Raw genomic sequence first — 14,672 nt, 5'->3', positions numbered from 1 at the left:
GGTTGAGGGAAGTGATTCTTCCTTTTTCCCCAGCCTGGTGGGAGGGCCCCATTAGGAGTGCTGTGTCCACTTGTGGGCTCCTCAGCACAGGAGATGTGGATGTACTGAAGCAAGCCTAGTGCAAGGCCACACAGACAGTTAAAGGTTGGAGCATCTGATGTACAAGAAGGACCGAGTGAGCTGGTACTGTTCAGCCTGGAGAAGAAAAGGCTCCAGGGGCATTTTGTGTGTAAGTACCCGGTGAAAAACTGTAAAGGAAGAGGAGACAGACCTTTCTCAGCCTTATTCAATGAAAGGATGGAAAGCCCAAGAGGCACAAATTGAAATACAAGAAATATCATTTAAACATCAGAAGTCTTTTGTATGGTCACTGTGGGTTTGGTCAGTCACTAGATTGGATTTCCCAGAGATGGTGAAGTCTCCATTATTGAAGGTATAAAAACCCCCAATTTAAGAGCCTGCTTTGATAGTTGCTGTATGAATCTGATTTTCACATCTATTTTTAACAAAGTAATTGTATTAAAGAGCTTTCAAAGGATGTAAGTTCTTTAATCAATGGTGTGAAGTCCAGAAGTATATTCCTTTCTTTCCAGTACATGGCTCTGCGTTTTAGGGTGTTCTGCTTTCTGATGCTTGTCCCATTGGAACATGACATGAATTCTCCAAATTGCAGCACTTCTGGTACAAGGCCATACTCAGATGCCTTCTCAGTGTACTTAATGACCCTAATCTCTCTGGCTTGTGTGTGTTGTCTTTCTCACAAGTAACCTCTAGGTAAGTTTTCTTTGGAAAATATTTATATCCTTTTTTTACTGGCATTCTGCTTCTACAGGGCTTTCTTGTGAAAACACCTTTAAGAGTTTGCTGTGTGGTATCTTCTCTTTAGGCAGTGATTAGTTTGTCCTATATTTGAAATCTGTACTTGTCTTTGCAGAAATGTTTGAGGAGGGAAAGGTGAGTTTCCTCTCCTACTAGTTAAAAACAAAATGTACTCAAGGGAAAAACTTTCCATGTAAAGGAAATGAAACCTTCTTCTGTCAGGTGCTTCAGGTGAATGGGTTGCATTTCTTTTAAAGCTAAATCATCACTGCTTTTCCTACTGTATAAAATGATTTCTTTGGAGTAGTCAGGATGATGCTGATCCTTGATAGCTTTGCCAACGTGACTGGTGTGTAACATGAATTAGGAGAGCAAGGAGTAATGTTGGTCCGGCTCCTGCTGCCTGCTTAGTGCCTGTCTGCAGCCATGGGGAGTATTCATTTGCAGAGCAGGTCCTGTCCTCAGCCCACACACTAATATCTGTATTAGCTCACAAAGGTCCAGAAAATATTGGGAACATGCTTGGTGGGATCTACACATGACCAGATGAGTGATCTGTTGTCTCTACTGCTATGGGCATATGTCTCCAGTGCTATGGCACCTTCTTGCCAGGTTAAATTTGTAATCCACTGACATCAGCATTTTAAAGAGATAATCTGTGCAGTATGGCAGCTTTTCCTCTCAAGGTTATTGCTCACCTAGAACATGGAGAAAACAGTTCCTTGGGGTAGAAACATTATTTGAGCAGTCCCTGGTGAAACTGCTGTTCAAAACAAGTGTACAAAGGCAAAAACTAGAAATATATCAGAATATTCCAGAAGTGTGGTGTGTGCTATTTTAAATTTAACTTGCTAGAACCAGCACTTAAGTATTTCAAGCAATTTCTAAATGTGCCCAGAATTAGATTGTTTAGATTCTAGTCAGGAGACTGAGTGGGATTGAGTGCTCCTGTACTAACTTCCTACTGTCTGTTTTATGTAATTTTCTCATGCATTCTTCTGACCACTTACAGGGTATAGTTGTGTTTTTCCATTTACTGGATAGCATGCCTGAAGATCAATGTCCAAATTTAGCTGTTGTGGACTCTTGCTGTACTGGGGTCAGGTATGGGGGAACAGCATTTTCCTGGTTTTGATCAAGCTCACTCATATGTTCTAATTTTGCTTGTACATATCTTCTCAAATATATGGCTCTTTAGCTATCTTGTTACTATTATTGTGTTATGAGCATTAATTAAAAGAGGGAACACACTTTGGGGTGAATGAGGTGCTTCTGAGATAGAGGCTGGGCCATGTCCTTGTTGGATCACAGCCTGAAAGAAGGGAGATGATGGTGTTTGTAGTTGGGGGAGTCCAGACTCTAGAAATGAAAACATCTGTCCCAAGTGGCTGAAATGATTGACTTGAAAGGAATGGTGTTCTGAATGTAAGAAATTAGCACAGAGCATTCATCCACTATGAATGATTTTGTGTAATGATTTAGCAACTAGAAGTTGCATATTGACATTTTTGTCAAGTCTGGGCTACAGCAAAGCAGTCATAGATGACATGCTCTGACAAAATGATGCTATAAATGTCCTAGGTAATTCTGAAGAATATGTAAATATTTAAAGGCTTTGTTAAAAAAAAAGATATAGAACTACAGTCTTTTACCTTTTTTCTTCTGATAATTTTCAAGTTTTTTACACAACAGAGTGTCAGCTTTGAAATTGGCTTGTTAGCTTTTCTTTCAAAAGAATTTTTGAGGTAAACTGTTGATGATGAAACCTAGAGACTTCTTGGTATAGGACTTACACAATTTAGGTGGTCCTTCAGGACATGTATGTGTAGGAAACTTTTCCCTTCACACACATCAGTGATCTATTGGTGGCTTGTGCAGCTTTCTGATGCTGTATCAGGTTTTATTGCAGGGCCAGCTGGCAGAGATGTGGGGAGAGTGCTTGGGTGCCTGCTGGAGGAGGATGTTGAGCTGTAGAGAAGAGGCTTGAATGTCTCTGGAGGCTGGGTTGTCTCTGGGGAGGGTACAAAAAAGGCTTTTGCCAGTTGTTTTGGCAAATAGGGTTCCCTGGAGCAAAGGGGAGAATGTAGTTTTTGCTGGATATGGGGTGAGGTGCAGTGTCTGGTACCTTGCACGCAGAACTGCCTGAGAAGGTTGCTAGCTTCAGAAAAAGTAGTGCAGCTCTTTCACTGTATTTATTTTGGGTCTTTGCTGCACAGTAAAATGTGAAGGGCATTACATTGTTTGGACATACAACTTGTTCTTAACTGCCACCCTAGTCTTAATATGTTAGGTTTACTGAGCTCTTGTCCATAGTACATCTCAGTAAAGTCTAAAATAAGAATGTTTCTGTGACCATGCTGTGGGAGCACAAAACTCTTCTTGTTTAGACATTTTATCAAATTCTATATTTAGAAGAAAGAGGTAGTTCTGCTTTTCAGGCTGCAGCATCACAAAAAAAGCCTAACCTATTTCTGCAGTTGTGTTCAAGGCTGTTTCCTCTCTGTTTTCAGAGGTGTTGTCAAAGTGGACATCAATCTGCAGAAGGTGGACATTGACCAGTGCTCGAGCGAGGGATGGTTCTCAGGGACACACAGGTGTCATCTCAACAATTCTGAGGTATGTCTGTCCCTAAGGGACCTCACTTCAGTAACAAATCTTTTCACTGAGCACTGTTCTGTAGGATAAATGTTATGTATTTTATAGACATCGAATGTGGTTTGTGGGGCTGAAGGAATCTTTCTGTGCGAGGTGTTATGGGATTCATGAGTTTCAGCAGTTGCCTGCATTTCAGAATTATTGATGTTAAAACAGAAGCAAAGTTATTGTGAAGAGATAACAGTTACAGGGAAAAAGATTACCAATGAAATAATTTATGAGGTTCTGCTTTGCAAGTCAAACAATTATTTTGTGCTCAAAATCAAAATAGGATTTTAATGTCAGTGTCACTTTTGCTTGGATAACTTTGCAAAATCTAGTAGAAGTAGCTGAAATGCTAATGGTAATTATTCAGAAATCCATGGATAGAGTGCTACAGAATAACAAGCAGAATTGGATACTGTAATTCCTTCTTAGTAGAAATGCCAACATTTTGACAGAGCTGACTAAAATGTTTGTGCTCAGCTCCTTCCTGCTTCCGCTTTCTTCTGAAGGTCTGTGTCTGGTTCCATCTGTCAGCAAATCATGGATCCTTCGCCCTGGCCTGTCATATGTATTCAATGAAACTTTTAAACAAAATACATTTTGATTTTTCTTTTGATTCTCCTTTGTAAAGGTGATTTCAAAGGCGCCCATTTGTTTTCTGTGAGAGTAGGTACCTTGTAAACTTCTGTACTTTTGGAAAGGACAACTAAAATGTAGGGAAATTTCGCATTTGTCTACCAGAAGTCAGGAGATGCTTGCCTAATTTTCTGTAAAATGCCAATTTATCAAAGCCAAGTCTAAATTTAGAAAAACAGTTGGTTTTGATGAATTCAGCTGCTAACATTTTTGAGCAAGAAGAACTCAGAATTTTTGTAAACATCTTTTTTTCTTTTGGTATGTTTCTCATGAAATAAACTTGAAATTCAAAATCAAGTCTTTGATAAAGACTAATTTAAGACTAAGTATTTCTGCAAGTGAAAAAATTTATTTCTCTGCCAAGTACTTTTTGACTTCTGAATTTAAGGGAATACTTTTTAAGTCACTTCTGTTTCTTCCTAGAAGAAAATACCATTTCCCATGTGATCTGGTAAATGTTTTTTTTTTTAATAAATTCTAGTTATCCCAAATGTGATAATATACTTTGGCAAGTGCTCCTCCTTCTCCTAATGTCTTATGAGTAAAATATGTCAGCAGAGGGGTGGGATTGTAAACTGCATATCTGCAATCAAAAATAAAAGGGAAAGAATCCAGTCCTAGGTCTCTGGTGGCTTAGCCCCAGTTGGCAGCTAAGTCCCATGCAGTCATTCCTTCATTTCCCCTGCCCCCACTGCTGTGGGGTGGAGAATTGGGGAAAAAAGATAAAGCTGGTGGGTTGAGATAAAAACAGTTTAATAATGGAAACAAATCAATATGGTAATAATAATGATAACAAAATATGCTATTACTTATAACGATGGGGGGAAAAAAGGAAAATTAAACCTGAGAACCACCAGTGATGCACAATATCACCTGCTGACCCATGCCTGTCCTGTCCTCCAACAGCAAGTGACCCCTCCTGCCCAACTCTTCCCAGCTTCTATCCATGCCACCAGGCAGGATGTTCCATGGTGTGGGATATCCCTTTGGCCAGCTCAGGTCCAGGCTCTGCTTGCTTCTTGTGCAGAGCATGGGAAACTGCAAAGCCCTTGACTTAATGCAGACATTGGTTAGCCTGTACCAGCTACTGAGCAGGAACTGCCACAGTTGAACCCAAGAGAAGATCCCATGTGCTGCTTTCCATACTTGTTTCGTTGGAACCCACTGTGTCCAATAAGGGTAACTTACATAATTGTGCAGCCATATTTTCCATACAGTTTTGCTTATAAATGCCAATGAAATCATATTCCCTGTACTCTCTCTTATCTACTTAGGGGCAGTTAAACAAATACCTGATGATGGTTGAGTGCTCTGCCCCCATTTACAAAGTCTGTCTCCAGCAGAGTAGGAAGAGAATCCAGGAGATCTCTGGATTTCCAATTCTGCTCTAGTTAGACCCTCTTTGCTCACTTCAGTTTTGTTAGGTGACTTTACTGCAGCATAGCTTCTGTGCAGACTGTTTGATAAGCCTTTGCCATAGTGAATTTCTGATTTGGCTCTGAAAGTGTTTGCTTCATAGTCCGTACCATGTGGCCAGGCCACCAATACCATTAAACCAAAGGCATAAAGCTCAATATTTCAGAATATTTAAAATTTCGGAAATACAGCTCCCTTCTTTCCTAATGCCATAAAAATAGAGAGTGACTTTATGCAAGAATGGGAGGAAAATACCAAAGTTATGGATTAATCAAAATGCTTTTATAGTGGCTAAAATCTACTAGACACATGGCAGACAAATTCTCCTACTTTCTGTGCTGTTCTGAAGTGTTTATTTTCTAAATAAAAATCAGTTGAAATGAGGGAGATGGAGGTGCATGGAAACATATGGTAAGCCAGTGGTCTGTATGTGCTAGACAGAAAAAAAGGGAAGGCATGGATGGGATCCAACTTCTTCCAGAAAATAGAGACTGTTGTTGAAAATACTGTATTGCCTTCACATAGTCTGGCAGTATTAATCTCAGTATTAGGAGATGATGCTAACTGTGGCACTGGGATTTGTCTTTGGAAGGTCATCTAGAACAACCTGATTGTGATGGGATAGTTAAAGTGTTAGTCCTTGCTTGGAGAAAAAAAAACAGTGTCAGGTTGAGTGATTTAGGAATATTATGATTCAAATATGCAAAATACTGAGACATACTTATCTTCCTTAAACTTCCATCTGTCCTTAGATTTAGGTGTTCCTTAGGATTGGTGGATCTTAAATATCTTGCTTTATGTATGGTGCCCTCAAGTACAAAAAACCGAAAAAAACCAAGCACTAAGAACTTTGAATTCCCCATTTTTAATTCAACTACTTGAATTTCTAATATGTAGTGGATTTTTTCCTGATTTGCTCTCTTTTGTGGGCAGTACACATGCATCCCTGATTTTGTAGCAGCCTAGATGAACAAGAGTGCCCTTGTTAAACCACAGGGTAACTGGACATGGCTCAACCTAATTAAGCAGGAAGTAAGGTGATACTTAACACAGGAAATCCAAATTGCAGCCATGGCTAAAGTCTATTTCAGTTGTTATGCTTTTCTCCTTTTAATAACTTGATCAGCCAAAAAGAGGTTGATGGCCAGGTGGCTTTTGTGAGAGAGAGCTGCATTCTGCTTCCTGCCTTCTACCTTGACTCCCAAATAGGCAATGGCTTCCCCAAAACTATTGGGGAAGATATTTGGGTTCTCTGGGGCTGCAACAAATATGACAGGTAATATCTGCAGAGTTAGAAATAATTAAGTTGGGTAGATCCTAAAATGATGCAGTCTGAAATTAACAAACAGAAAAAAGTGTAGTTACCCAATAAAAAATGTAAAGTAATTTCATTGTACAGGCAGTGCTGTACAATGTACAGTCAAGGCTGGTAATGGGAGCAAGAAAACATGGACTTTTACCCTGTTTGAAACCCTTGAAGACTTATACTATATTGGATTTCTTCTCCATAAATGCTGACAGCAGCTGCTGGCACTTTTAGTAACAACTTTAGAGTCCTTGTGGAGCCTCCAGCAATAATGTCAAGGCTGAGGAGCATCTGAAGAAATCAGCTGGTGTGGCCCCTGAGCCCGGCCGGGTCCTTCCAGCCAGCAGCATCAGTCTGTGAGCAGTGGCAGCAGACTCCACACTGTTCCCCTGGCCTTAATGAGCTTGCCAACAGCTTGCAGAGTGAGGCAGGCTCAGCTGACATCCCTTTGGGTTTCAACAGAATTCCACAAATGACAGCGTGCAAAAATATCTGGAGGAAATGAGGGAAGCAGAGTAAACAAGAAAGCTGCAGTGCTGTCTGTGTACAGTGGCTGCATATCTGTGTTTGTAGAAGGATGCATAGGCCTACTGTGTGTTTATTTATTGTGCACAAACACAAAATCAGTTGAGAAGGGAAAACAAATGAGCAGTGCAGCCAAAAATCTTTTTTCCATTGTTTAGCAAAACATTTTGGTCCATCATATTTTATGATACTGTGTGCAAGGTTACAAGCAACTGAAGAACAGGGAGGTGGGGGCTGGTTAAAAATAGAATTGTAATGGGAGTGGGTTGGGAGCAGGGGGTGGGGAGAACCCAATGCTTTCCAGGTTTTTCAAGCAAGTGCTTTTCAATGCCCTTGTCAGACTGGGAAAAGGCTATTAATGTGCACAGTCTGTGGGAGGGGAACTGTGGCAAGAGATTAGCATCTGAAGTCATAACCCACTGGGTCATAGTTGGTGTCATTGATTTTGCTTTTTACTTGCATGTATTTTCTGTCCTATCCATTAGGGAAAGTGCAGTCAGAATTAGAAGAATTTGAGATCAAAGCTGTTTGGTGATTCAGTCTGAGTGAATAGGTTTATGGACTATACTTGGCTTCTAATTTGGAAATAATAATCATTCTTGAAGCTCTAGATTGCATTCAACGCAGGATAAGAACAGTACCCAACCAGAGCAGAGAGCATGTCAGGATATATTTTGTCTTAGAACAACATCATTAGTGGTAGAAAACAAATACTAAATGCTGTATCAAATCCTGGGCTGAAGGGGGGAACTTAGGAAGAAAGGGCAGTGGCTCACTTCAGTATGCAGGAAAAGAAAACATAGCCAGCACGTCTTGGAGTCAGAAGCAGACATGTTCTCTCCAAGAGCTCAGGGTATTTGAAGAGCATGCAGTAGACACAAAAAAACCATTTTGGATGCTATTTTAAAAATAACTTTTGCATCATCTGCATTCATGGGAAAAGTCCCCTTATGACAGTAAACCAGATCTAATCTGGCACTCCCCCAGACGCTGTTACATAAAATACGGTGGAGGTTTGTTGGAGTTCTCAGTGATAAACAAGGTGCTGTGAAAACCAGCTTTCAGTTTAAGGAAGAGCCAGGTTGCTTAGCTACAGCATCTTTGCTTTAAAGACAAAAAATTTAAATGAGTCTGTGTTTTTCAGGAGCTAATCTTGGTTATCAATGTTTTCTTCAAAGAAGAAAACCTTTGCAAACATTCCTTTCATCCTAGCTAGCAGTCTTAACTTGAGCATTTAAATTCATCTGGGTCAGTTCTATTTGCTTCTGTTTTTCCTTCCCCCAAAGTTAAAACATGAAAAGGGGTAAGTGGTTGGCTGAGTGATGTTGTCTGTCAAACTAAAATAGCTGGGAGATTTTTGGTTTATCTTGCATATGACAGGTGATGTAGCATTACATCAGTTTCCAGTTCTTTCAGATCTGTGACTGCAATTTTTGGATCTTTCTCTGCTGAACAGAGACGTTCAGATGATCCTGTCAGGCAATGCTGATTAGTTGTGCTGGTGCTTCTTCCCGTTGTGTTTGGGAAGGGAAGAAGTGAGGCCCAGAATTTTAGTTGGCTGGTGGAACATGAGCAAAATATACCTGGTGGGAGCAAAGGGGAAATTGCAGAGAGGGGGATGGATGCAGGGAAGAGAGAGATTGGAAAACTGTGGCTGGGACAAGAGAAGGAAGATCAGGGTGTATTGGGAGGCACAGAAAACCTTGCAGTGAGGACCGTGGGGACTGGAGCCAGGCTGCACCATCCTCATGGCAGGCTGGCTGTGAATTGCCTTTCCAGAGTGAAAGGGCAGAAGCTGTAGCAAACCCAGGCATAAACAGAGCACAGCTTCATTCAGAGTCCTCATTTGTTATCACTCTGTCCAGAGGCCTGTACAATGTCTGAAAAATGCCTCTAGTAGCATTAAGCACAATTAGATATATGCAGTTAGATAAATATGCAGCATTTTGGTTTCAAAGCATCTGGTCCAGTCTGAGAGATTTGACAGGCTTATCGTGTAAGGTGATAAAAAGATTATTACCCCCATTTTACAGCTGGCCCACAGGCAAAATTATTATCTCCAAACTGATAGACTGGAATTGAAGAGTGATCTCCAGGTGTGTGAATTACTTTCTCCAGAGTTTGATTTCTGCAGAGAGGTGTGTGCCAAGCATGTGAACTGAGATGTGCTCCAGCCAGGGCTCAGGCTGGATCATCTTCAGAATGGGTTTTGGGGTGCATCACAGCAGGTACCCACACCATGATCTAGATACTTCCAGCAAAACTTAAGCATCCTGATATATTTCTGAAACCTGTGTCTGATGAGCTTCATAGTTTTCTTGACTTGGGATCTTGACTTGTGATAGAATTTTGGTCAAAAATTAAATCACCCAAACTCCTCTTAGATAAACACTGTTGCTGTCATTGCAAAGGACACAGCTTATGAACTGTGCAGACTCTGTTCTTGAGTTAACTATCAGTTTACTCAGGTAATAAGAGATGTTATATAAATGCAGAGAGTTTTTTTTCATAGTTAGAATAGGAAAATTCTGCTCATATGTACATACTTCAGTTAATTTTTTCTTTGAAAAAAACTAGGTTATTTTTTCAAGACTTGAGAAGGTTAATCAATAGAAAAAAACTTGTCTGTCTTACTTTAAAAAAGCTTTTATCAACTGCAGTAACTGTTTTTCCTGCTTTTTTCATAGTTCATCATACCTACACAAGAGGCAAGTTTAATTTAGCCTAGAGAATAAAGGTCATTTGTTTTTTCTATAACAAATTAAAGTTATCTTGGAAACATTAAAGCTCTCATGAAGAAAAAACTGCAGACAATAGCTGCTGAATCTTTATATTCAAAACAATGTACTGAATCATAGTAATAACCTTAATGGGAAGAAACTAATTTAGCTTTATTTTTAAGCACAATTTTATAACACTGGACATTCAAATACAGTCACTTTTGTTGGTGACTTCTGTTGAGAGGTCAGTGCTTTTTTTGCAAATGAAAAATTACTGCTTTTTGGTTATCTATGCTTTTGTTTAAATCTCAGTAATTTGTATGACTTTTTATTCTGGTTTGCATTTGCCAGTACTGTAAACTGATGGCTATCAAGGACTGATGTCGGGAAATTTCTTAGTCTTTACTAACCTTAGAATCATCTTTTGTGTTTCTTTAATACTTTTTTGTCCATCCCTGTTTGAGATGATGAATGTACTAAGCATCAGTACTAATATGGGAATGCAGAATATTTGATTTTTGATCTTCAGATTTTTGAGTATTACTGCCTTTTTGTGTTTTGACTATTTTGTAAGCTGAGTTTCATCCTGATGCGTTCCTTTATTGTTCATTTATAAGGATTTTATTCTTTTTTCTATCACTGAAAAAGTAGTGAAAAGAAATACACTTCTTCCTAACATCCTATGTATATAAAATTCCTAAGATAAGCAAGATATTTATTGTCTTTGATTATTCCTTTACTTATAAAAGATGGTGAGGGAAAGTAGATATTGCTTACAGACCAATCAGACAATATTTGTTATATTGAGCTGTTTTCTTCTTGCTACAGGATCAGAATCCCTCTGAAGTTAAATTTGGTCCCCAGATTTACCACAACTATTCTCAAGTCAACCAGTTTTCATTTACTTGCATGAAATAGGTGGTAGGATTTGCTTACTGAACTCTACTCTTTTTGTCAGAATGTAATAGCTACTTTTTTTTTCACCACCAATTCCATCTAAACATTTTAATAGTTTTTCTTCTTTCAAATATGGTTGGCTAGAGAAAAGAAGTATTCATGAAGAGATATAACTGTGCATTCTAATTTAAGCAAAGTGAGTCCCATATAGCCACCATAACCAGTTATAGTCTTACTGGTACATTTTAAAATAAAACTAACTCAGTTGGCTTGGCCTGAGAAACAAATTGAACTTTCTCTACAGTTAATAAACTGAAATATTTGCAACCCTCAAATATTTTTGTATGTTTTTATATTAATGTGTATTTACAGCTAACCTGTGTGCATGTCTGCATATATGAACATTATATAAATGTATGGGTCTGAACATGCATTTGGAGCTGTGAATTGCTTAATCCTTTGCACAGAGGCATCCTGCCAGAGCAGCTTTGTGCTGAGATGTTAGAGAGGCTGAGAGGGGACACTGGTCCTTGTTTTGCACCTCACCCTGTGCACCAGCACAGGCTGCAGGGCTGAGCAGCTGGGAGCAGCTTTGTGCAAAAGGTTCAGGGCGTCCTGGTGGGCACCACGTTGACCATGAGGCAGCAGGGTGCTCTTGCAAGGCTTGCACAGCCTCTGGGGCTGTGTTAGGCAGAGCTTTGCCAGCTGGTCAAGGCCTCCTCTGCAGGGCTGTGCCTGTGACTGGGCTCCTCAGTTCAGGAGATGTGGATGCTCTGCAAGGGGTTCAGCCAAGAGCCACCACAGTCATCAGGTGTTTGGGGCACCTCTTGAATGAGGGGAGGCTGAGCAAGCTGGGACTGGACAGTGTAGAGAAGAGAAGTTTTGGGGATTTTCTCTACTTAAAGGAGAGACAGACTCCTCTCAGGCGTAGTCAGTGACAAGACAAGAGGTAGGGCTTCAGACTGAATCAGTAAAAAACCCCTTTTTTGATTACACTGTGAGAGTAGTCAGGCAGCAGAGAAGGTTGTCCATGGATGTGATGGAGTGACCACCACTGGTGGTGTTCAGATATGTGGGGCCCTGGGCAACCTGGTTTAGCTGAGCCTGCTCTGAGTAAAACTTGGGGCTGGATAATTTTCAGAGGTGCCTTCCAGGCTCAGCTGCTGTGATTCTGTGGTTAGCTGCTCTCTCATCCTTTGTAGATTCATTTTTCCTGTCTGATTTAGTCCAGAAAACATGGCATCCCTTCTGAGCTTTGCATTTCCAGTCTGCTTTATTTATACTTGTATCAAGACTCTCTTCCATTGCCAGCTACTTTTGCTAATCACTTTTTTCTATTAAACTTCTAATAAGTGTGTGAAGATGTGCATGTAAGTTTTTTGAGAAATCATTTGCTTTAGACACTTTTTCTATAACAAGCTCAACATTTCTTTTTTCTACTACAATAGAAGAAAGGGAATAAATATATCCAGATTCTTATTTTCTTAGATAATAGCTGTAAACATCTAACTTACTTTTAAAACTTCTCTGAAATTGATTTAGTAGAGGTAACATTAAATTTTGGATTGTGCTGGCTTGCTGCTTGCACAAGGTTTTAAATATTTTTATCCCTTCATATATTATCTAAGTATATAATGGTTAAATCTTTGAGTGGATGAAAGATCTAAAATATAGATTTGGTGGTGCATTTGATTGGACTACAAATGCTGCATTATAAATTGGGAGTTTTCCAAATAGACTACAAGTATAGAATACTGTCCTAGAATTAGAGGATTCTGAGGGGTGTTTAGTAAATTGTTCTAGGTTCTTTTGAAATTAAGACATTCTGATCCTTGTTTTGATACTGAAATACAGTGAAGCAACATGAGCAGTGCATTTTCCTGAATGAATGTTTTTAATAAGTGTAATTTTGAAATATGAAAACATGTATTTCAGGTAGCTTCTCTTGGAAATTGTATAATTTGAAGGACTGCTAAAACTTGATTAAAAATGTGCATTAGTCTTAATCCTTTCTCATGGGGAGAAAATGTAAAAAAGACACTTGGAGAGGGTTCTGCTGTATGATAATGGCAGGTGGCTTTGTGATACATATTGAGCATTTCTAGAAACTCATCTACCAGTCAAAGCCCCACCAATTACATGTTTTTTTTTTTTTCTCTTGAAAAGTTTAGAAACTTTTGATACCATTTGTCCAGTTCCATCCCTAATCATATCTATCTTATGCTGTTGGATAGTCATGGTGTTATTTTAGCTCAGCCAAACCATCTTATCTCTCTTCCAAGAAAGGAAGTCAAAGAAAGCAGCACTCCAGAACTTGTAGACTTCTACCAGCCATGATAAGACACCGTTACCTTCCAATATATACAAGACATGGCACAAATTGATTTTAAGCATATGAGAGCAAATATTTGCTCTGTAGAGCTTAAACTCCGTAATTCATGTTGTTCCCCCTTCAAAGTAAATACACTGGCTGAAGGAGGCATTTATTGGTTGCTTAATTATACAGAACTTTTATATGGATAACTGATATATGATGCTGGTTTAAAAGAAATGGCTAAATAAAATGCTGCTGTCATCCTGATATAAATATTTGGGAGTATTTTTGTGAAAAATGGTGAGACTGATTTTTTTCTTTTTCTTGGTAGTAGAATGAGTTTTAAAAATTAAATTTGGGTTTTCTCTTTAATAATGATTGCTTTCTAAGGTACCACTTTATTGCTACATAGACTGTGAATAAAAAGCAATTGTCATGAAGTATTATTCAGTGAGGTACTTAAGGAAGAAATACTTTTGCATGTTTAATGCACATTTCAGCTATGTTTCATTTCCATAGGTGATTGAGTGTTGCTTTTAATTATGCATAAGTGGATTATTCTAACTGCTTTCTAACATTGTTTTTAAAAAATGGTACATTATAGCAGTCATTTTTGTTACAAGTGTGACCTAAAAATATTTTCTTTGGTGATTACATGATGATATGGAGAGACATTTTGAATCTTTGTCATACTGCAGCAAATTTAAGTGTTTTCCCTATTTGTGTATCTTTGTTGTAACACTGCTAAATGGTGAAAATGTTGAAATATGTGTAATAGTTGAGATGTGTCAACTTTGAAGTCCTTCTCACTGGATTTTCCGTAGGCTTTACATTAACTGTGTTTGAATTTGTATGTGTATAACACAAGAAATGACTGCCATGGGTCACAGATGTGGGAAGGAAAAGGAAGCTGGGGTGGGTGGGGCACTGTGTACATCACTGAGGCCACAGGAGCTGCCCCCATAAACTGGGGCCACAACCTTCAAAGCCCTGTCCAGGAAAGAGTGATGAAGAAGAGGAGGGCTTGAAAAGCATGAATTCCATACAACAGCTGTGCAGTCACCTTTTTAGTAAGAATGAAAGGATAACATTATTATAAGAAGAGAACCCCTCACTTGTCCATTGTGAACATCAAGCATTTGACAGTGCTCTTGCTCCACTCCATTTGTTTTCTCCAAAGTTACAAACTCTGTAACAAAGAACAGTGTTTTGTGAGGGATTTTTTTTTCCCTATTATTTCTTGCCTTGGTTAAGTCCCAAATAATTTTGGGTTGCAGGTGTGAGAATGTTTGTAATTATCCATTCTGATCATCCATAGCTGTATGACTTTATAGCAGTAGCTTTACATTAGGAATTGGTCTTTCAGTCTGTAGCATGCAGACACTTCTCACTAATAAAA

General features: G+C 39.1%; 1 protein-coding gene across 1 annotated transcript in view; it reads left to right on the top strand.

The window, feature by feature from the left end:
• GPR158 (G protein-coupled receptor 158) overlaps positions 1–14,672 on the top strand; it is a 188,005-nt gene that overhangs the window by 12,061 nt on the left and 161,272 nt on the right. Inside the window, exon 2 of the mRNA XM_054640621.2 lies at positions 3,330–3,435. Within this exon, the coding sequence (XP_054496596.1) occupies positions 3,330–3,435 (106 nt within the window). The remainder of the gene's footprint in view (positions 1–3,329; positions 3,436–14,672) is intronic.

The sequence above is a fragment of the Agelaius phoeniceus genome, chromosome 1 (genome assembly GCF_051311805.1).
Source record: "Agelaius phoeniceus isolate bAgePho1 chromosome 1, bAgePho1.hap1, whole genome shotgun sequence".
NCBI classification, from domain to species: domain Eukaryota; kingdom Metazoa; phylum Chordata; class Aves; order Passeriformes; family Icteridae; genus Agelaius; species Agelaius phoeniceus.
This window is presented reverse-complemented; position numbering and strand designations above follow the sequence as displayed.